Source organism: Tachypleus tridentatus, chromosome 6 (assembly GCF_004210375.1).
Source record: "Tachypleus tridentatus isolate NWPU-2018 chromosome 6, ASM421037v1, whole genome shotgun sequence".
Taxonomy (NCBI): Eukaryota; Metazoa; Arthropoda; class Merostomata; order Xiphosura; family Limulidae; genus Tachypleus; species Tachypleus tridentatus.
In genome coordinates, this window is record NC_134830.1 from 111,423,541 (window position 1) to 111,449,333 (window position 25,793).

Genomic DNA, 25,793 nt, shown 5'->3' on the forward strand with positions numbered 1-25,793 from the left:
TGGTAAAAATGTGTACTTTTGTTAAACATAATTTCAGTATATCTTAAACAAATTTACATTTTAGCATATTTAGAATTAAAAACAGAGTACTTTAATGTGACTGTTTAACACAGTTTCAGTTATAAGTTCTCTATACATGAAATGTATAAATCTGAAATTCTTTTAAAAGCTAGAGGACTACTTTGTAAAGTGCATACCTCTGCCTTGTAGTGTTGATCATATTTGACTCCCAATAAATATGAAAATGTTATTAATGGACACTGACCATTTTTGGCAGGACAAGGAAGGATAATATTCAACATAACTCTACAAAGTGTCATCAAAATTTAATGATTTTTGACTGAGTCATGGATTGTGTTGTTTTTTTTATAGCAAAGCCACATCAGGCTATCTACTGAGCCCACTGAGTGGAATCGAACCCCTGATTTTAGCGTTGTAATTCCATAGACATACTGCTGTACTAACGGGGGGAAGGGGTGACTGAGTTATGGAAGACAAATTGCATGAAAAATTGATCCTCATGTTAATGCATACAGATATTTTGGATATTAGTGACTTTGCTATAGCCTTGACCCTCCAAAAACTTACCATTTCTAAATTTGGTCATAGTCCAAATGTATATTGACTTATCTAAATCCATTCTGCCTTTTACAAGAAATTTTGCTGACAAACACATCCAACAATGAAAACACAACTTCTGTCTGTCCTTGGTAGCACAGGTGATAATTATCAGAGGTGTTGTATGTATCAAAATGTATCAAAGAAGTACTGCGGATTCTCAGATGTAATGCTACTGCTAAATTACTGAGAAACAGTCAATACAAAAAATAGTTATAACAATGAATAAACATAAAATTAAACTGACTAGATAAACTTAATTGGCTGTTGTTTGGAGTAAGAGTCATTCTTGGAGTCGTTACTTCATAACAGGTTCGGCTGTCATCACAGTCTGGATCCGACTGTTCTGGAGAATCTCTTCCATTACTAAGTTGATCTAAAAGTCTCTGTTCTTGAAGCTGAAACTCATTCAGTTTGGAATTCAGGTCTTCAAACTCCTAAAAACATGAAAATGTTCTTCTCAATAAAAAAAAACATGATCTTGAATATGCATACAACATTTGACTGGCAAGTGTTACACAAAGCACTTGAATAATGTTTTGATGCTATTCATACTTTACTGGAGGGTACTAATCCATGAAACAAAATATATAAAATGCTCTAGACTTTACCCTAAAGATCACAAAGGACAGTAAACACCATAAAATAGAGTCGTGCATTTGTTGTTTTCCCTGAAGCTATTACAAACATAACTCATTTTCTTTTTCCAAAATAAGTAAACTTATCTTGAAAAAGAATCCATAACACTTTCTGTTATTCTCATAGCTTTATTACTACTTTAAAATTATATTTTATGACAAAGAATACTAATTTATTCATCCACAAATTGTTTCATAACATCCCCTCTCTTGTAAAACATGAATTTTTTTCATAATTATCACTTTAATATTAATCTTACAATTTACAATTAATAAAGAGTAGATACTTCACTAATTCCCAAATTCCTAGTGTTTTGGAGTTAGGGGCCTGGCATGGCCTAGCGCGTTAAGGCGTGCACTTCGTAATCTGAGGGTCGCGGGTTCGCGCCTGAGTCGCGCCAAAACATGCTCGCCTTCCCAGCCATGGGGGCGTTATAATGTGACGGTCAATCCCACTTTTCGTTGGTAAAAGAGTAGCCCAAGAGTTGGCAGTGGGTGGTGATGACTAGCTGCCTTCCCTCTAGTCTTACACTGCTAAATTAGGGACGGCTAGCACAGATAGCCCTCGAGTAGCTTTGTGCGAAATTCCAAAACACATTCATTGTTTTGGAGTTATATTAACTAATTGGTTTATTCAATGTTTGATGCCATTAATATTTAAATACCTACATCTGTTATTTAAATTAAGATACCATTTTCATTCAAAATTTGTGACATCATCTAACAACATTAACACTTTGCTATAATAACAGACAGATACCTCAGATTCTGAAATTTTGAAAGTCTAACTCATTACAAACACTTCGAGTGTTAACTCCTTTACTGACAGTTATCTAACTCATTACAAACACTTCGAGTGTTAACTCCTTTACTGACAGTTATCTAACTCATTACAAACACTTCAAGTGTTAACTCCTTTACTGACAGTTATCTAACTCATTACAAACACTTCAACTGTTATATCATTTACTGACAGTTATCTAACTCATTACAAACACTTCAACTGTTAAATCCTTTACTGACAGTTATCTAACTCATTACAAACACTTCAACTGTTATATCCTTTACTGACAGTTATCCAACTCATTACAAACACTTCAACTGTTAAATCCTTTACTGACAGTTATGTAACTCATTACAAACATTTATATACATATTTATTTATTTTTAATAATTATTAAAACTGTGGAGGCATAATGGAAAAGTTGTTAAAATTGCCGAGCTATAACAAAAAAGTACCCAATTAATATTTAATTTTATCTGTACAGTTGGTTCTAATACATCAAAACTACAAAAAATAAATAAAAACAAAAGGTAATGTAAATATTTCCTACTTTTAAACAGATTGAACATATTTAAAAAACAGCTTGAATTTGCTATTTATATGCTTAAAAAATTAAAAAACTACAAAACTAATTTAGACAACATACTTGAGGCTCATCATTCTAAGAACATAAAATCAAAGTTAACACGTTTTCAAGTTAAATATTTTTTTTAAAAAAGTAAATGTAGAAATTGCAGTTGCATCATCCCCACATAATAAACAACAGAGTCATGCAGTAGAGTAGAATATTAACAGACAGAATGTGAATAAAATATTCATACATACTGATATATGTTAATTCTTGCCTGTGCTTATTATGTAAAGGTGATACAAATACCATCCCTACCATCGTGTTAGTATTGTTTTTAAGGATTGATATCAATCATCCCTACATTTACTTCCTTTTTAAAAAAAAAAAGATTTACTTGTTTCTTAATGCACTGTTTCAATGGACATAACAAGGTTGTATTACAGCCAAGAACTGACTACAATAAAGTTCTAGCTGTAATATTTATCATTACTCGCTACTAATTCTTATTTCACCCTGTATTCAAGGTTTTTAAACGAACACCACACGTCCGTAAGAAAGCTGACTTCAAGGGGTAATTATAACATCGTTTACATCACAATTACCTTATTTCTATTAAATTACTACTAATAATACTTATAAAAGCGAATATTCCATTTGAAACTGTCACCTCAGTGAAATTGGTTGACATCGTTTTATTTTTAACTTATAAATAAAAAAAGAACAAGATTAAAACTTTTTGCTATGGTATTTATAGAATTCCTAGCACTTGTGACTCAGTCATTGAATATTGTTATAAAATGAACTCTGTAAAGTATTTTAAAGTTATGATTACCTACTGAGAAAATATTTAAAACCATTTTTCTTAACAATCCAAGACACTTCTACATAGTCAGTGCTGCCACCTGCCTAATAATTCTATGAAACGTATATCTTTCGGTTTTTCTGTTATAATTACTATAAAATACAATTTCTTACTGAAATTACAACTACTGAGCACACTTTTTGTCATGGAAGAGATCCACACTAAGGAACTAGCAAATATAAATGGAGATAATTGACGCAAGTCTTTCATTACCAAATTAATCTAATGTTACAGTGATTCAATTTCCTGAAAATTTTTTTCTTTTTGTTATAGGCTTAACAGTAATGATTAGTGATTGAAATATCAAAATATAATTATTTCAATTTCCAGCAACTCAAGTGATCCAACATGCCAACGACTGAAACAGAAAATCCAATTACGACTGTACAAATACATATCTGAGTGTAGTTACACGTTTCATAAACACATTTAAATCCAATTCGTTGGTGTGCGTACAAATAATTACATGCGTTGTATTCTGTCAATCTAATATAAGCAATGGAGAAACAATTTCATAAGGCAACGTTCCCTCGTGCTACGTGTGTTCACAGCCATCAAATACCTTATCTTAATAATCAATTTACTGTGTGTTTACCCACTGCTCAGCCATGAGTGGCTATTTCTGACCGCGTTCATCGTTATTTGCTACCATTAAGCTATTTCTAGCAATCGGTTTGAAACGTTAGTCTATTTATAGCAACCATCTCTCTCGGAATAAACGTAACAAAAATAGATTCTTCGGAAACTGATCATCCAGACCGATCACTGAATCCAATCATAATCAACTCCTGCGTCACTAGCCACTAATACATGACGTCAGTCGTTTTATAGTTCCAACGAACCAGAACGTCGCGTGCAGGACCATAAAACGGCATGTGGCATTCTGCGGCTAAACAAAAGATGAGCAGTGGCCATCTCGCAGCTGGCTCTGAAGTGCGGCCTTGAAACTTACCAACGACAGATTCCTGTCAAGTAGACACAAATTTCGTCACGCAGACACGATGTTTAAAATTAGTACGAGTAAATAGTATCCTGTACTACACGAGTAACAATGTTTCTCATTATTAAACAAATGGCACACAATGTACATTAAAGGGGTATTTGTCTTAACCCAAACGAATGAAATTGATCAAATATCTCTTCACAGTATTTTTTATATATATATATATATATATTATTATAATTATAATATATATTGTTATATATATATATACACATACGTGTGTGTGTGTGTGTGTTTATATATACATATCTATATTTTTCGTTTTAGCAAACGACAAAATGATTGTTGGTACCTATATACAAGCAGTCAGCGGATGTTTTAAATACTAATATATCTTATAATAAAATCGTATGTGTATATATACTATATATATATATATATATTCACTAAAATATAATAAATAGATAATGTAACTGTATATATTGTATGTAAAATGTTTTACTTTCATATATCGTTAGTAGAACACAGTTATGTGCAAACATAAAACGCTTATCAGTGATGTCGAGAAAACCCACTTGTAGAGAAATATATGTAAAAACGGCTCGTTTGGGTTGAAACGAGCCGTTTTTACATATATAAAACGCTTATGTTTTCTTACACGAGAACTCTTTCCATTTATATAAAAAGTTTTAAAGTTTAGACTCAAAAGTAACAGATACAGTACTGGAAATAATTATGGGAATGTACAATCATTACTACAAAACATCACGTTTTTATTTCAGGTATCGTTTCATCACATTTGCTCTACGTTTAGGATAAATGTAGGTCTTGCTAGAAAATGTATTCCTGCCTACAGTCATGATGCCATCAATTCTGTTTAGACATCCAACACCAGTGACTGAAATACATCTTACAAGCTACACTTGAATTTGTACCCCAGTATGCTCCACTATTCATGTTGCTCGGTGACTACGATACCGTGCTTCCCTCTATCGCGGAACAAACTACTAACAATACTTGTTTTACATGCCATGCCCTTTTCAGTTCCATAGAGCTCCAACAAGATCACGAAATTACACACCAATCTATTGCATGAACTATCCTTCCCCGACTTAATACATGTTTACCGTGCAGCATTTCTGTCCTGGCAACCACGAATGCGTACCATACTAATGCTGGAAAGAGTATGACCCCTATTACTTTAACAGGCATTACACTTATCATTGTCGAGTTAGATGAATAACAGCAAATTACAGCGCATACTATCAGCAAGAGATTAACTGTATTCTAACAGTTTATATGCATACAGTAAAGCGGAGCAATCCCGTAATATTTGCCTTTCATTTATACAGACTTAAAATTGTGATGTTTCTTGTGTGTTTAATTACAAACTCGTAACTGAACCTACTATACCGTAAATATAAAGAAAATATGTTAATACAACAATTTAGGCTCGTTCGAAAGTTAATTTACAATAATAATGCTTCATTTATCATTATCTCTCTATACTTACACACACAACTTAAAAATTGTAGCAGTGGCACACTTTATTGTTATCTCGTTTACAGCTTGTAACTTCAACTCTGCACAGTGAAGTCTCTAAGATCTATCACAGATTGTTATTTAAGTCATATGCTCAACAAAAGCCTCAAATATTGACTCAGAATTTCATTATATCTTGCCGACTATTCTTATCAGAAGATTCTAAACTGTTCTTAATTTATGTTTCACAAAAGTGGAAAAGATCTTTTTATAAACGCAACGTTAATTCAGTCTCCAAAACATTTATTTTCCAATGACAAACAATTATTTATATTTGTATAGATCAGTTACAGCTATTTACTGTTAATAGATGGCGCTAGTAAATTAAAATATATAATACCACCTTCATGATTTAATAATTCAAGCGTATAACCGTTTGTGTGTCATAGGAAATTAAGTCAAACGCACCATTTATATAGCTTGTTTGAAGTTAAATACAAAGCTACACAATCAACTATCTGTGCTATGTCCATCACGGCTATCGAAACCCGGTTTTTTTCTACCGTTTAAGCCCACAGACATGCCACTCTGCCACTGAAACGTGGGAGGGTCTGTTTTAAGCCTATAATGTACGTAAAAAAAATTCAATGTTTCCATCTACACGCAGTATCTAGAACATTTTGTTTTGCATTGGTTCTATATGCATGTAATTCTACATCTATGTATATGTTTAGCATAGGTTATCTTCTGCATTACCATCACAGTTTTACCAGTTAGTATGTTCAACTTTCTTTTTCCTTTAAGTCTATCATATCAGATCACAAGGCACAATAAAAATCGTTTCACTAGATTTTCAAACTGTTATACAGTCAACAGCTGGGTGTTAATAAACTATAATTTAACTATATGTACATTCTAAAGCATAGACCACATAACGTCTTTCAATCCTACATTATTAACTGAAATGGTTTTTAAAAGCTCGAAAAATTACCTAATCATTTGTAACATTTTTTTTTAGTATTATCAACTAGGTGAACTGACTTGTTATGGCACGTGTACCACAAAGCTTAAGCTTAAATTAACTAACGATTTTTCATTTTCATTTTTGGAAGATAATAGGAACAATTTAAACGATTAATAATCAAAATAATATTGCATTCAAAAATGTGTCCTAAACATAACTGTGCAGTTTACGTGTTGCACAGTTTTGCTTTTATAATACATCTCACTTAATATGTTTCGCCTAAAACATGAGTCTAAATAAGGAATTTTGACAAATATACTTACTGGATTAGCGAGAAAAAAACAACACTGATGTCACAAGTCTGACTGATGTTTTTGTTTGTTTGTTTTGAATTTCGCGCAAAGCTACAAGGGGAATAGCTGCACTAGCCGTCCTTAATTTAGCAGTGTGAGACCAGAGAGAAGGGCAGCTAGTCATCACCACCCACCGCCACATCTTTTACCAATAAATAATGGAATTGACCTAACATTATAACGCCCCTACGGCTGGAAGAACGAGCATATGTGTTGCGATGGGGATTTGTATCCACGAACCCTCAGATTACAAGTCGAGATCCACAACCACCCGGCCATGTCGGGCAGCCTGAGTGACGTATCAAGTGATATAATGTGAAGTTACAAAGGTTTCTCAATATCGAGTTTATTATACCAAAATGTTACTTTACCAAATAAACAAATAATAGTTATAAATGCACATACATATGTAAAAATGGCTGGCTTGGGTTAAAAAATATTTTTATGTAGAGGAGCAAACAACGTTTCGACCTTCTTCGGTAAACCTCTACATAAAAAAATTCTCAACCCAAACCAGCCGTTTATACATATATATTTTTCTCTACAAGTGGATTTTCTCGTTATCACCGATTATAAATGCACATGTTTATAAAATAAGCAAAAATATAGATATAGTATAGCGGATGGTATATGTTTAACCTATCAGTATCTGGACCGAGTATGCTAGTGTCCTTTACATAAATCATAAGCAGACACTCAGATTCAACGTATTGAAATATAATTAAATGACGTTTACGTTCAATATCACCGTCAGGGAGCAATTGAACTAATGGTGATTATTTGCAAACAACTACAGTGTACTTGTGTATTTAATGTATTTGATTATGATACACGTGTTTGCTGAATATTATATTAGGTACAATTTATTACGGAACTTCTTTAATGGCAAGGTTGTATTCAAAGCCATACGATAATAACCGACGTGATTCTGATACCACAGAGTTTGACAACAGTATATTAAAACGATTTTGGAACCTCACCACGTTGTTATTGTTCAAGCAGCAATGTCCGTTCACATTATACCTCACGACTGTGCATCACTCACGTAATTTTCCAGCGCAATTTCCATTCCAAAAGGCTCCGTCGCATGGCTATCATGTTCAAAAATCACCCTTCCTCCCTGGCGATTTTCCATAATCCATCTAGTGTACAAATATAGTAGTTTCTTGCCTGCTCGAGGTGTGCAACAGTTGAACCGAGATGCTGTGGAAGTAACTCGTTCATGACGTTTCGTACTGTTCCCTTGGGCACAGTGAACATGGATTCTCACCTGTTACAAAACGCCGGAGCTCGTTTACAATCGGTAGAGTACGCCTTGCTGTGGGTCTTCTTCTGGATGGTCCTGGTTCCCAAATTCATGCATATACCTTTGTTTTCCAATGGCATTACGTTAAGTACAAGTGATTTTCCTATCTTCTGAAATTCCAAATATCCAATCTGAACATAAATTTATAAAGGTTTTCCTCCATCTTCTTCTCTGCCGAAAATAATGTTACATACCCTTCTCAAAAACGATCATTTATCTGTAGCATCAGACTACCAAAGAAATGCTACATAATTTGAAAATATACTTTGGATACATGTCATTCTACCCTGACTTTATTTTAGTTGTGGTTGTCATGTAACTTGCTAATTTACATGTTTAATATCTTTGTAATGTAGCGTACTCAATTCCCCATATTCATCTCATCCCGCATTTTACAGTCTTACCCTATTAACCATAAAGATTATGATTTGAGGAACCTAGACCACATATCAAGTTTCATTACCTTAAACATTATTTATGCTTGAATTAACACTTGTTACCATTCCTTCATTGAAGGAACTATAGGTAAGCAATTTTTATAATAAAAAAAAATTTAAGTTAAAAACCAAAGTTGTATCTGACCAAAAATTTAACACTTGGTTAAACATGGCTAGCTTAATGGTTCTCCAGTTCTTTTGAATGATAGTAAAGATAAAATATGTAAATAATATTATAATTAATATTCTTAACGTATTTCTGATTTATTAATGATATAAAATTGATGATAATTTCACTTCACTTAATCGCCACGACAGTTGTTCATGCAACTGATGCTATAAATACACTAGCGTAGGAAGCAATTTCGGAGTGATTAGGCCACAACCACGTTGGTATTTCTAGGGGATTCTGGAGGCATGCCCAAAAACAACAAATAAAATTTAATGTAATTATATTGAATCTTGAGCTATTTTAACTACAAAGACTGCATACAAATAACGCAATGTATTAAATTAAATGAAGTAAATTTTAATACATAAGTTGTAACTATACATGCCATGGTCTTTACGGCCTCACCGCTTTCGATGGCCATGAAATAAGGCCTAAACCATTACAGTGTTAGTCATATTCCAGTTGATTTTTACTGATAGCCCAGAAAATTCGTGAAAATTCTTGTCGCCACTAGACATAAACCATACACTCTCGATATACTGTACAGTATTATTTGTTTTCATCCATAAGTTCTTAGAATACATATATACGTTAATTATATTCTAAGGTAATAACGCAATTTATTTTTAAATCAGAATTTTGTTTTCTAAAATCAATCGTTTTTGTCTTCTTCATATCATTCTAAATAATTATTGATTCTGCACAAATAATTACGATCTTAAGCAACAACATCTCTTTAAATCGTTTGTTTTGTAAGCACAAAACTACACAATGAGCCATCTGTGTTCTGCGAACCACTCGTATTGAAACCCCATTTTTAGTGTTGTAGGCGTGTACACTTTGCGCTAAGCCACTGAAGGGGAGATCTCTAAATATTGCTGTTCACGTGTACAAATACAATTACTTGCCACTAAATTACACTAATGGATATACATAGAATACGAAACAAAAACGTATTCTTTCCTTACTGATTCAGAGATTTTCAAACTGAAAATATTTTTGCTGAAAATTTCAGCAAGTAGGTTAATCTTTGTATCTGATGTAATATATAACTTATTAGCTGCTACTACAAGTAACAAAATCGGAGAATGTGTGCCCACTTAAAAAACAAACAAAGTGCCCACGTTAAAAACAAACAAACTGTAACGTTAAAAATAGAAGGCAGGTAGCCTAAAATAGAAGGCAGGTAGAAGATGTCACCACTTTTACTAGCTGGATTTATATCATGCCCCTTCAGATTCAAAGTGCTTACCCTGCTATGGCTAACAGTGGCCTTTCAGGAACCATATAGCATACTACCTTCAAACAACACGAGAGTTAGCATGAACAAACAAAAACATTATATTATACAAACTTAAAATAACTAAATAAAGTAAAGCCACCATTTTATTAAAAGTTAAGTGTGCTGGTAATCACAAAAATGTAATAACATGTATAAAAAATAATACATTTTATAAAAGTGTTAAAACTGACTTTAAGTATGCACCTTTCGTAATTATAACATAACAAAAGTTAACTCTGATTAAAAAGATTGATGCAACTGATTCTGTGCATTATGTGGAAAGTTTTGTGAACGTTGACAAGAATGTTTTAACAGAAACTGATGAAATTGATTTAAAATCTATAATAGAATCACAAGATGGTAACAGTGCGAGTTATTCAGAAGATGAACAAAATGAAAAAGATAGTGAGGAAATAGAAATTCCTACTTCATTGCAAGTGTTAAGTTATATTAACGCTATCAAATTGTATGCAAAAATGAAGTGGGAAAATGAACTTCATGAAAAGGCCGTACCGTAGAAATGGCGTTCTCTTTCAACCGCATGAGAAAGTCCATTAAAAAAACGAAATAGTTGAAATTGGACATTTTCTTCAAAGAAATTTGATTAAGATTCTGTGTACTTATGTATATTTTTGTTCTTATTCTAACAAATATAACATAAACAGTATAATAACTTTATTCACAAACGTCTTCCGTTGAGTCAAGCAAGTATATCGCTCCGCTCAAAATTTTTATATAATTAAGGAAATGCATGTTCAGTATGTCTAAGCCGGAAATTTTACTTGGTCCCGTGCGATTCCACCTTAGACAGGGTTTACTATATTTTGTTTTAAGTTACATTTTTAACTTAAATTATTTCTAGAGGGAGCTACTCGTGATAATGAAACATATCTAGATTGTTTTTTTATAGCAGTCACATCTGTCTGCCTGCTGTGTCGAGGAGAATCGAATCCTTGATTTTAGCGTTGTAAATCTGTAGACTTACACTGTCCCAGACGGGGACACAACATATCTAGATAGTCAATGATGATGTTAAAATCTGGAAGCTTTGTGTAATATGTAGAAAACGTGTGTAAAATGAATAGATCCATTTTAATTTTGTTACTAGCAAGAGTTGTCATATGAATGAAACTGCGTAAATAAGGTCTGTATTTGTGAGTTAGGCATACTATTAATCTTACAATTTCTGTTCAAATGTTGTTTGTGAACTTAGGCCTTTACCTTCTGGCAAAGTTTGTTTGTTTTTTTAAATTTCGCACAAAGCTACTCGAGGGCTATCTATGCTAGCCGTCCCTAATTTAACAGTGTAAGACTAGAGGGAAGACAGCTAGTCATCACCACCCACCGCCAACTCTTACCAACGAATAGTGGGATTGACCGTAACATAACGTCCCCACGGCTGAAAGGGCAAGCATGTTTAGCGGGACGGGGATGCCAACCCGCGACCCTCAGATTACGAGTCGCACGCCTTAACACGCTTGGCCATGCCGGGCCCTTCTGGCAAAGTGGCCACAGCCTATAGCAAACATTATACTAAAAGTAAACTGTTATTGTTACGTGTACTAGACTTGGCATTACATTTATCAAATAAGTAAAAAAACTCTAGCCAATGACACATGTTACAATGATATAATATTTTTCTTATAATATCTGATATTGCTGTTATGTTCAACAAGATAAATTATATCACAAAGTTCAACTTTTATTTAGATGCTAAGATAACATTACTTTTTTTAGACATAAAGAAATCTTAGCCAAGATACATTTTGTACAGTTATCTTTCAGTCACATAAAGTTAAAATGTGCTTTCCTAAGTATATCACATGTAAGAATGAAGTCTTAGAGGCAGTGCTTTTGAGCATGTCTTTGTTTAACTCTCAAACAACTGAATGCTTCTTTCCAAATGTTTACTCCCTAATAAAAATGAGATTTTATAATTTCAACCCCAAACAGAGATTAAACAATAACTAAGCGCACTGTTTAATTCTGTTTTAAAATACTTTTTAGTCTATAGAGTATTTTATTTGTAAAAGAATAAAAATTACTGCCATTAAAACTACATTGTAAATATACTTAAAAGCTGCTGAAATTAAATTTTTTATGCTGTCCCACTTTAAATGGTTACTATTTCTGTGTAAATAAATAACTAACAATTGAATTATGAAACAATAATTTTATATTATTTTAGTAAGTTGTCTAACCAGTTACAGAATTTAATAATCAAAGAAGATTGAATTTATTTTTTAAAACTTGATGTGTCAGTTATTTACAATCCCAAGTTTTAAATTAATTCTAACAATAAAGCAACTTCATGCTTAACTGTACAGAATAATTATGAAAAAAAATCTTATTATTGATAATCTACTGCACATTTTTGTATTATCAACTGTTCTTACTTTTACACTTTCCAAAAGCAGGTTCCTACATCACTATTAATAATGGCATATTTAACAACAATAATTTTAACAGTTTCTTCTTGTATTGATAATGAATGTTTTTGATTGTTGTTGTTTTTTGTCTTGTAGTTACATTTGTCTTTATAATTTAAAATTCATACATGATCGTAGTTAGTACACCTTTATTGCACATTTTACCCAGAGGAGACAAATATAATTTACATTTTCCTGGAGTTCAAAATTTGGTGCAATTGTAAACATTTTTTATTATTTCTGTTAAAAAAACAAAATCTGATTTATCATGTGACACTTTTTAACCCTTTTTCATTTCCATCCTGTACATTTACACCAATTACGGTAATGAAAAAACTAACCCTTTCATGGATGATAAATGATTAATTTGTTAAAAGTACTGTATATTATTTATTATTCAACTGGTATATAAAAAAAATTGTATAGAATATAAAAAACATAACTGATGGCAACAATAACAACATAAAAGCTACTTCATCTTTGTGGGAAGTTGTATTTAACCAGTAGAAGTAATGTAATTTTAAAATAACAGACACAGAAAATTAAAACTTTTTTACCAATTTTTGACAAAGCTGTAATTAAAGAATTAGAAAGAACAACTTAAATTAAAAGAGTATTTTCCAAGAGTGTGGTACTGTGAACAATTAAAGAGCCATATGCCAGCATGTCAAGTTTAAATAAAATATTGTTTGTTCTGGAATTACATCTATCATAATTTCTATGTATTCATTGTTGTCTTTTACAATGAGATTATAGTCATATAGTGCAAAGTAGGCCAAGGTATAACATAAATAATTAAATCTTTATATTCCTATTACAATAACATGAAATAGAAAGTAAACATTTTGATACAATGTACGTGCTAATGTATGCTAACAGCAGAAAGTAAACAATTATTTTCATTTATTTTATGAGATTCATGAACAGACCTTCATAATAAGGCTTCTTCATGCAAAGAATCCTTATTATGGAAAATTAACATCTAATATGGATGTTACATGACATATATTACATACACAATACTTCAAGTTTAATAGAAGCTTCCATTTGTTAATAGAAATTAAAGCAGAAAAAATGTTTAAAGTTCAAGCGTGGAGATTGTTAAACAAAATTTATTTATACCAGTTACAAAAAACTGTTACGCATCATAATTAAAGCAACTAATGATTATATGTATACTAGAAGAGACTCTCACATTTGTGATCAAATTACTATCTTTACTGTAACAACACTTCTTTAAATACAGGACTTACAGAATTATCCAAAATACTTTTAATCAATGAAACTGAAATCTTTAAATTCACTTGTCTTAAGCATGATATTAGTTATACCTTTATTAGGTATATTTACATCCACCTGTTGTTAAAATTCATTGAAATGAAGTGCACACTCATGCACATTTAAGTAGAACAGTGTAGATGCATTTTTAGGACAGTCTTTGTATTATTATAGTAGATTCGTAGTTTTGAAAAAAACTGCACAGTGATAGTTTATGTGTTTTTCAGTGAAACTGACATAAGCATTTACAAAATCGTTGTCTAACAATGTTCAAAATATGTAAAATACAGTCAGATTTTGTCAGCTAAGATTTTGAAGATTACCAAAAGTATTCAGTACAATAAATAATTTTATTATTCATTATTTTTCATATAAATGGCATCATGAGACATAAGTTTGAAATAATGTTTTAAGTTACCAAAACGTACTCTAGCATTAATTATGTAGAAAGTGTAACCAATTTTTGTCTTAAGAAATTATTTCTAACTTTTACAGTAGCATGAACATCTACCCTGTAACAGATAAATTTCTTTGTGAAGCTAACTGAAAGCCTGGAATATAAAATTAAAGGTACAAGAAAAATTTTATTATATAAAATTTAGTGTATACTTAACCTGGATCATTTATATCAGTGTAATACATTTACTCTAGGTCAAGAACCTATACACTACATAAAAAGAGCATATTATAACTAATTTTTTGTACACTGAAGATGGACCACCTATGAGTATGTTAGAAGTGTGTATACATTGTAGGTGAAGTGCCTACACTAGACAGTAAATTAAAAAAAAATCCTGTTACATCGAAAATCTGTGCATGTTGAAGAAGGCCATACGTGATAGACTAAGTGTTTGTATACAGTTGGTAGAGAACCTGTCACATTTAGTTCAGTAAACTGAAGAAAAAACTGACTTTATTGAGAAGTGGACAGCTTATATCACACACATTAACTTATTGCAGATCACAGAACACACACAGAGATCTCAGTCTTAAATATCCTGAGGTATAAAAACCCTGTTGGTAGATTATTTGTTTACATAGAAACTTACTGAATATAAAGGGCTTAGTGTTTTTACCAATGCATTATTTCTAATAACAAGGAATACCTGATATATATTGTGTGGGCTGTCAGTGGAATGTATGGTAGTAATAATACAGACATCATCAATAAATACACAATGGTGCATTCATGGTCATAAACATAACATTTTCTATCAATCAATGAACAAGTAATTGCTTCAATTAAATCATGTTATTCATTTACCTCAAATGTAAGAATTTTCTTTTTCTGTTCTACAAAGACACCTTTTGTCTTAATGCTGAATTATTAATTAATGTAGGTCATACTTTCAAAATTAGTTTTGAAATCTTCAAAGGTCTAATTCAACCTAACATATTCCTACAATTAAAAATACACATTTTATTAAATACACTAATTCATACTTACAGTTATGTACATTGAAGGTGGATGCTGATACTGTGCAAACTTTGCATTTAAAGCTTCAAGGTTTCTACGAGTCAATCTTATCATACTTCGTATGTTCTTTAACTACAAAATGGAAAATTTACAGATTTTAGAAGCTTAGAAATATAAAATGACTTTAATCAGATTAAAATAACTTCCACAGTAAATGAGAATTTAAAACATACCTTTCTTTCCACACTAGTTCTTTATATATACATCTAGTGTTGTTTGTTTTTCTCAATTAAAAAAATTTCACTCATCTTTAAAGGATACAGTAAATCAAGTGTTTCAGACTATTCAAGATCCAAGTATAATTATTCATACTATGAAGTTAATTAATATTCAACCTATTGTACTTGAAAACAAACAACCAACAAAAATAAGCATATAGTAAAGTGCCACTTATCAGATTCAGACAGAAATCTGATGCACTTAAATCTTAATACGAGAACACCCATCAAATTAGCATACACTAGTAAAAGTTAAACCTCAAATGACGCAAGTTTCTGTAAAGATTAATGCACCTGAACACTTCAGTATTTTGTTATGCACAAGATAATGTTTTTGGACAGTATAAAACCTATTGGTCCATCTCGGCTGTTCCATCTTATAAGTTGAACTGAAAACTATTAAAATTAAAAAAAAATCAAGTGTTCTCTTAAACTCACTTAAATATACTGCTTCCACATCTAAAGACAACCCATTCCAAAGACCAACAACCCTCTTAGAAAAATGAACCTGTTTTAGCTTCTACCCAACCAAAATTTAAATATTTGTCTCCTAGTCCTACTATTATCACTGTTAAGTATGATAAAAGATGATGTATCAACATTATCAATTAACTTTACAATCTTAAACACCTCAACCAGATACTCCTTAAGTCTTCTTTTTTTAAGATAAAACAATTTGAAAGATTTCAATCATTCCTCGTATAACAACCCCTCCATCTAAGGTACCACCCTGGTTGCCTTCTCTGAACCCTTTCCAACAATTTGATGTCTTCCCTAAGATAAGGAATCCTAGAATGAACACAATATTCCAAATGCAGCCTAGCCAGTGAAATTATAACCTGTGTCTTCTAATATAATGAGTTGGCAGTAAATGGTGTTGATTAGATACCTTCCCTCAAATCCATCACTTCAAAATTAAGAATGGCTAGTAGAAATAGTCCTAAAGTAACTTTACATCAAACTCAAAAAAACGTAATAGGTATACAGCTATGCAGGAGTGTAAAAACTTTATTATTCAGTAAAAACTGTATATTTCAGTTCCTATAGCACTTGTAACAATAATAAAGTTTAAAGAAAAGTGTGCCTACCCTTGAATAATTTTTAAATGACAGTCATTGACCAAAGCAAATTTTATGCAAAGAAATGTCATTGTATGTCTGGAAGCCAGTATTTCAGGTGGACTGTTTTTGTTTTTTTATATATGGATATCAGTATTCTTAGTTTCTTTCTTAACCTGGTACTCTTTTCACACAAACTTAATTTGCTAATTTTCTGAAACATCAAGTTGCTAATACAGATTCAAAGCTAAACAAGAGAGTTATTGGTATATTTCTCCCCCCCCCCCCCCCCCCACTTAACAATATACATAACTTATCAGAAATAGTTGCTGAAATGCATGCTTAATTGGACTCCATACTGCCAAGTGCATAAAGCAAAAGCCATGTTAATTTAAATTAGCATCCTTACCAATATAGTCAGGCATAACTATACAAGTCATTATCTCTAACAGTTTAAACACATTTTCTTTTTTGAAATGACATCTCTTTTAATGATCATGTAAATTATGTTATGCCAAGTAAGAAGGCATACCAAGTTCTTTCATGTAAAATGACTTTGCATCTATATTAGAAAAGTTACTAAAAAGATGGAACAGAAATCACATGCAGAATTACAAAGCCAACATATAAGACCTATTCAAATGTAAGGTGTATGATTTTATAGCACTCAAGCTTACTTATTCATGTGAAATAAAAACAAATCAGGTATCAACACAATACTGACATACATTCTGCAAATATCTAAATAATTATTTTAAAACTATTGACTAAGACTTATAGTCAGTTGTAGACAAATCCATGACAGAGGGTGTGCAAATATGGGTCTTCTTTGTAATGATTCATTATATGTCACATCTCTTCTTATGAGTGTGTCTGAAACAGTGCCACAGCTCATGAAGCAAGAATATCAAAAATAAAGTTTTAAAAATGTTTATGCCCACAGTGAGTAGTCAAAATGGCTCAACAAAGTAGCAGCATTACCTGAATGAATCTCCAGATGAAATAGCAGGGAATGTATTCCTGTTCTCTCACATACACATTTTACAACTGATCCAGTAAGTTTCATACAACACTTAATTGAACATTAAATATACATGTAAAGCTAGTTCAATATATGATTCATTGAAATGAGGTCTGAAAAAATACTAACAAATCCATTCTTACAACAGGTTTTTTGTTCAAAGTAAGCAGTGGCAATATGTGCACAGCTGAAATGAAAACACATTGACTAAAAGTCTCAGCATAAGGCCTGAAAATCACTGCCAAGATTTCATCCTCATAATTTGTAAAACAGTCGAACATCTGGCTCAATGATGTAAAGACCATAAGTTTAATGTAGCAGATGCCATCCTTCACTTCAGCTTAATACAGTCAGGATAGCTCACTATTTTTGCCCACTAAAAATGAATGTCAAGTTGTTTAAACTCAATACATATCATTCAAACCACATGAGAAATTATCTGCCTATTAATGCAGTAACAAACAATATTTCAATTATAAACATGTAATAATATTCATATAATATTGTTTTATATATAACTATATACATATACATACAGACAAAGCACTGATGAAGTTTAAAAGCAATGAATGAACAGAGGAAATTTATCAAACATTTATTCTCTGTTATCCTACAATACGTATTTATAAAGTTAATGAAATGAGAGTGATCTAACCCAAGGTATTTGACAATCAACAAAGCTATCAACTCATTGCAGTTTTGAATTGTAACTAATAATTTGAAACAAGCATGTGAAATGCAAAATAATGCTTAATTTGAATGGATTCTTTAATTTAAGTCCATAACAAGTTAATTTACCCTTAATGGCTTACAGTAGCTTGTAAGTTATCCTGCACTGCCAAATAATGTCTCAAACATAGTGAATTATTGAGATAATTTCATTGTTCACTAATTTCTATTCTAAATATTTGGTAGAAGTGTGTGTTTTCTTATAGCATAACTACATCAGGCTATCTGCTGTGTTTACCAACAAGAATCGAACCCCTGAATTTACATTTTAATCTAATCTATTTATTTCTATTTTTTTGTATCTTTATTCATTGATTTAAAAAACTTCAGGTACAAAATTTAAGTATCAAGAACTGATTCTTTTCATCAATTAAAATCTAAACATAAAGGATATTGAAACTGTTTTCAATTTGATGAAACTGTTTTGAAACATGATTCTCTTTGTCTTAGAACCCTAACTAATAAGCTGAAGAAATGATGATATAATGTAGTAAGTACATGTACAATCCTACAACTTCACAATTCTGTTACTAAAGAATATATTACATGTAAAAAATTGCCCTTGGAAAAATAAACATACACCAATGGAAGAAAATAGTAGATGCAGATATAACTAACATTAACTTCTGCTCAGCACAAGCTACTTATTGAGAATAAAACTAAAAATCAACCTGGTAATGAGCATAGCTAATTAAGTATGCTTTTCTTATGCTCTCACTCATAACAATTAAAATGCATTCTTTCATCAATTGGGTACTCTCTCTGTTAATAATATTTTAGGCCATAAACAATAATATCTCATGAAGTTTGACCCACTTAGAAGATTTAGGTCAGTCCCAAGTCTACATACTGAGCTAACAATGCAAAACAACCTGTATAATAAAAAATTTAAATAATAAAACTAGATATTTTAAATAGTGTTATTAAAAAGAACATTAAGGAAATAACAGTATATGAAACATACATTAGCTGTTGGTTCTAAATACAGTCACTGAAAATGTAACATCGGTATACAAGTATACTCGTGTGTAATCAAAAGTTTCGAAAATCCTCTCTGAAAACATCGTGTGACAAAAAAATGTGCAATAAACAGCTCCAACAGAGTAGGTTTAGAAATGTTCAACATTTGAGGAAAATTGCTGTGACACATTACTGTTTAGGTATAGAGTCAAATAGCACAATATTATCAGTAGTACAACCAAAACTGAATGTTTATGAAGATACACAATAAGAAATGATATGAATACCTGAATCATACCATAAATAGCTGGGAGAGTAGTATTCAAATCAAAATATAATAATGTTAAATGTAATATAGAGGAAAACAATATATTAAACAGACTTTAAGATAGGTGTAACTAATCTTACTTTAATATTGGTCACTTAACAAAACATGTGAAGTAACAAAAGTAGTAACTGAAGTATCTCTTTACATTATGTTTAACTATAAAATATTAACTTAAAAAACAATACTTAATTTTACTATAACCACCTAACCTTCATCAAGAATAAAGAAGTGGAACAAAAAAAAATTATTGGTGGTCCTAGATTAAAATTATCTATATCCTGGGCTGCTGGATTTAGCATTGGTGTCAAGAGAATGTGATAAAGCGTTCACTCTACAAGCAATGACATTACTAAGTGTAAAAGTTGGCCCACCAGAAGATTAATTTTTTATGGAAAATAACAAGCTCATAATAAAACAATAGTAGTTCACTACCTAAACACAGAACCATATGGCATGTCCCACTCATTTGCTGATGTAGGCGAAGGCAAAAATGCTGTATGAATACACTTTAATCACCAGTCCTATAAAATGTTCAGGAAGGTTATTCAAGTATTCAAATAACTCATACTGTCAGAATATGAAGGCAATTTTGCATCTCTGTTATGTAATACCCTAAAACAGGTACTGTGCTTGAGATGAAACATCCGATAACAAATTATAATCTTGGTTCAAAAGTTTCACAGGAAAGTGTCTTAAGTACTGTTGTTCCAGTTCTATCACTAACTCCAAGCCACCTAAGTTTGTTTATAGAGACACTGGGCCAGACAGTGTTCCTGGAAATACTCTAAAGTGAAAACTTAGTCCTATCAAAAAATTATTCTTATGAGCCATATCCAGATGGATCAAAGAAGCCTTCACTACCAAATTACAAATAATTAAAGAAGTCTCAGGAAGACAAATTTCAAAATGACCAATTATGGAGCAATGGAAAATGTAACATTTTTTACATAAGAATCAATCATAACATTGACATAAGAAATAAAGACAACTGAAAAAAATAAGTTTGGCAAGACACAAAAAACAAGAAACAAAACAAAGTCAAGCAATCATCCAAGAAGAGATGGAAATCAGTTCTACAGTGATGAAGGTTTCTCTGTGGAAAAAAAATCAGAGAGAGAAAGAAAATGAAAGCAAACAGGTGTCAAAAGATGCTATATCAAATAAAATAAGTCATTGGTTCAAGTTACAGTCTCCAACAAAGGTATTCAACTTCCTACATACAGCCACCAAGGAAACTGTCACTGTGTTGTGTAAGTTCAAATCAACTAACTTCTGAAAAGAAATGTCTAGACTACATAAACTTATGTAAGTCCAAGGTAGATACCAGGTAGATGTACTGTATGGTAAAAGATGATTAGATTACACAAATAGTAATCTCACACAGAATACAATTTGCAGAATATTACAGTTTGCAAACACATGACAATAAGCGAGAGAAAAGAAAAATAAGACATTAGTTATTATGATACTGTTTTCTATTGAAAGTAGAAAACCATTGTTGTAACTATGATTTTCTGATATTATCATTTTACTGTTAAACTGTGTCAAAAGCAATAAGTTTGATGATCACAATTAAACCTTTTCTTCTCCAAATCATTAAATAACAAATTATCAAATGAATGCAAATTAAATAATCAATGATGCAAACATTATAACTTAATAAAGTATGCTCGAAACAATTTGCTAATTCACTAGTGCAGCCTGCTGCTATGCTTTAGTTTTTCTTAAAAGACCAGGTGAAGAGCTTTGTACCACATATCCAAGGGCTGACCTATTTCCAGAACCTTTCTTTAATACCACAGTAGGAAACAGTTGTATTGTCAGGTGTCTTGTCCTAAACTACAATGTAATAAAGGTTATTGTATAAGACCATGCCTGGTTGCATCTGTCCAGAAAAGATTAAAATGCAAAATTTAAAGTTGTTCAGTAAATTGCACTTGGCTGTTGTTGTTTTTTTCATATAAAACATGATGTGTTAAAATTTTGTTATAAAGATGTTTCTTGCCATTTATAATTTATTGGTCAACAAGTTTTATTTTATCAAAAAAGATTTAAATCATAAACATTTATAGGTCTATTGAATAAACTTTTAAATGTTCTAGTTTGAACAGTATTATTATTAGTTGGAAATCAGTTAATCAAAACACAAAAGATAAAGTAGTCTTAACCAAACAGGAAAATGCAGTAAAATATTAGTCAACTCTGACCAACAAATGGCTTTTCTTTAAGTAAACAACCATAAATGAATAGTATTTTCCATACCTTATTGTTCATTATTAATCGATACCTTATTTTTGCTTATCAGTTGCTTGTTGAAAACATACTGCAATCAATTTTGGATACAAAACTACAAGACCAAAAAGATTTTAAAAAATGCAAAGGGCACCAATCTTTAACCAAGTGGATTGGCAAAGCGTTTGAAATACACTGGTAAAAACTAAACAACAAACAGTTGCTTGATTACTAATTAGAAAACGAAGGGAGTTGCTATGAGAAACCAATTAACGATTTTGTTTCTTTTTAATTTTGGTCAAGCACTCCTACCTCCTCAGCTGGTGGAGAATACTCTGCTAGAGCCATGTTGTCAGTCTCAATGGTCTGCATTCAAGTCCCAACACAAACAGAGTCTGAGGGAGAGATCACAGATTACGTTCATCCACCTGAAACATTGAACACTCGTCGTTAGCTAAACCTTGCACCGGCTGCGCGAGCTTCGTCATTTACTATACAACAACCGGGCAGCTGGTGCACGTGCCACAGCGTCTCATTGGTGGGCCCGGATAGCAGAGGCCGGGGCAGCTGACGCACTAGGTCCGTGACAATGAGGTAACGACGGCCGTTCAACGCCCTTAATACGAGAAATTGGGAAGTTGCTATATCCCATATTTGTATACTCAACGTTTACGAAAATCAAAACAGTAAGCTAACGAACACAGCTACGAAAAAACGTTCTATTTGAAAACAAACCCGCGTGCTTTACGTTCAGAATAAACAATCTAAACAGATTCGTAAACCCTGAGCTCACCCAACAAATAATGTAGACGTAAATATGTAGTGACGTCTCTGACCACGCCTTTACTTTTCGACGGAGCTTTAAAAAAAAAAGCCATGAGCTTGAAAATCGTTTAAACATCTAACTGCTTTTATTTAATAAAACAAAATATTGTACATATACTTCTTTTAATTCCTACACAACTTATTAGAACATTTTCGATCATACTTACTGACCTTACTCCATTTTGGTGTCAAGCAGGGCTTGACGAGGAAACACCTCACATTTTTTCATTCCCTTTATCTTTTCAGTTTTTGTGAAACTAAATTTCAAACAGCATGCTTTACCATTTAAATATCGAATTTAAATTTTTTCTTTGTATATAAAACCAATTATTTTCACCAACATTACAAGAAAGTTAATTTTAAGTTCCCAAAAATTAGAGAATTCCTCGTGTTCCCTTCTAACCATAAATAACCGTACATATTGCTCTTCACTGCTTCAACACACATTTCCTGATCTTATACAGAGAACTGTAACCCTAGCTTGTGTGAGGTCATCACTCAATGTGTAATCTCGCAGAAAATAAAAACACGAGTCACGGATAACAGCAAATAGATAAATAAGAGCCTCAGTATATAATGCACAGAAATATTAAGGTCGCCAAAACAGCTACGTAAATTAAACAACCAATATACAGGGTGTCCCAGAAGTATGGACCCATAGATAAAAATACACAACTTATTCTTAATTAATTTATTATTCAAACTGCATGCCACTGACAGCCATAGACACATCAGTTCTTGGTATAATGTTCCATCAGGGTGATTTCTTTCCTAAAATATATACGGTTGACATTAGAAAAATGTTTGTTTAAGAATATAATGTCTCTTTTTCCTTACGGTCCATGCTTCTCGGGCACCCTTTACATTTTCCATCAATGTCGTTAATTGGTTGTGGAGAAACTTCACCCACTCATCCATCTCCCCCATCTATTTTAATTATTTTCATTTCTTTATTGATATTAAGCCTAACTAAGTATTCACAGGTCTGAACAACGCAAGTGTTGTAGCACTGTAGAATACTGTATACGCATTTATAATAAAAAAAAAATAAGCTAGTACTAAAACGATGATACGCTTTATTTCAATATCAATTATTAATCCAGTTTTGTGCATTTGATAAAATCGTTTTGTTGAAATTAACCTGATTATTCTGAGCTGTAAAGATGAAAAAGTTAGTTACAATACTATCTACCTACATTCAAGGTAACTAACAAAACAATAAAAAATATACGGTTTTCGCTCACGTGAATTGATATATTTAGGGTTAACGATCTGAGGAAGTGAGTGAGTTTACATGGTGGATTTTGCCGAAATACATGTAAGCAATTAAATAGCTTACTATTTACTATTTAATTGCTTACATGTATTTCGGCAAAACTCCTTTTTTAACTCCTTTGGAAATAATTGCCAATAATACATTAATTTTATACCGCAAAACGGTTTTCAATCAGAAACGTATTATTTGATTTGAATATTTGAAAACTCTCAATCAAATCATTTGTACTTTACGGTCTCATAACACCGAACCCACGTATGTTGGAAGATACAAAATATTCATGTTTGATACATCGCACGAACATTAGTTATCACGCCCACATAACTTCCATAGTATTTACTACGTGCATATTACTCGTATTAGGAACTATGTACTACTTTAAACTAAATACTCTACGATCACGCACCAGCAAAGATATATAAACGTATTATATTTACCCGAATACAAAGCGAACGTTTTTATTCAAAATACTTCTCAAAAATTTGACTGTGCATTATAATAGCGCAGATTCACTTTTGTTATGTATTTTACCACAAAATCATTAAAACACCATTTAAAAGCTTCAAAAACGTAATGGACAGGACGGATGATGATATGATGTAGGAATCAGAAGAGGATGAAGCAAAGATTGAAGAAAGCAGATTTGATGACGAATATTTATGCGAAGATGAATGATTCGACGTATGAACTTTTCAGTTTGTTTTAACTGACATGTAAAATAATCAATCAAATATTTTCAAAAATGTTTTAATACATCGATGGTTCTTTACTGTATTTAGAAACTTCAATACATTTTTACAACTCCACGACGATGAAGGTTTGTCAAAATTGGGTGCGCATTATATGCAGACAAACACGATAATCATGCATAAGCATACACCCACTTACGAAAAATCAAGTCGAAAAAACGAATTTATCGCGTCGTTCTAAATCGCGCGTTTCATCTGCTTACAGCAGTTAGGAAATAACGTTTGATACTGTTAGCCCAGACTAAAGCAGTGAATCAGACAAGACAATCGAATATATCATTCATTTAGTTTATGCTTATAGCAAAAATAAAACTAGATGCCTTTAATATCACTATGCTTATACACACACACCAGAAAATATATGTGTGAATACATAAATTTGTGCAAAATATGTATCAAAGGTCAATATATGGTATTAACCAGTATTGTCACACCTCTTCTGGTTTAATGGACCCTAATATTAAATAAAAAAACCCTGTAGTCACTGTATGTAGCAAACATAACGCGGTTTACATACTGTTATAATTTCTTTTTATTTTCGCTTATAATCTCTTAGAATTTCTTCACCTCTTACAGTAAACTGTAAGAATGAACTGGGGTTAGAACAACTTTTGTCTTTTATGAAAAAGATATTTAACACTAGTAACCTACTGACACTTGAAAATAAGTTACAGAACCGTATTCGTGAGTCCTCTCGGCAATAAAAGAACACCTCAAAATAATTTTGGTTTGAAAAGCAATTCAAATTCGTACTGACCACTAACTCCGACAGTGAAAATTTTACATGAATACAAGGAAAAC

General features: G+C 31.8%; 1 protein-coding gene across 7 annotated transcripts in view; it reads right to left on the reverse strand.

The window, feature by feature from the left end:
* The window catches only part of LOC143253300 (serine/threonine-protein kinase B-raf-like), a 78,046-nt gene that overhangs the window by 18,611 nt on the left and 33,642 nt on the right, over window positions 1-25,793 (reverse strand). Inside the window, exons 1-4 of one of the 7 annotated variants that reach the window (XM_076506954.1) lie at window positions 23,139-23,412; window positions 22,455-22,570; window positions 15,567-15,668; window positions 866-1,055 (exon numbers count right to left, since the gene is read on the reverse strand). In XM_076506954.1, the coding sequence (XP_076363069.1) occupies window positions 866-1,055; window positions 15,567-15,668; window positions 22,455-22,514 (352 nt within the window). In that variant the 5' untranslated portion in view covers window positions 22,515-22,570; window positions 23,139-23,412. Of the gene's footprint in view, window positions 1-865; window positions 1,056-4,057; window positions 4,359-15,566; window positions 15,669-22,172; window positions 22,571-23,138; window positions 23,440-25,793 lie in introns of those variants that run through there. The other 6 variants (XM_076506953.1, XM_076506957.1, XM_076506956.1 and 3 more) reach the window with 6 other exon arrangements.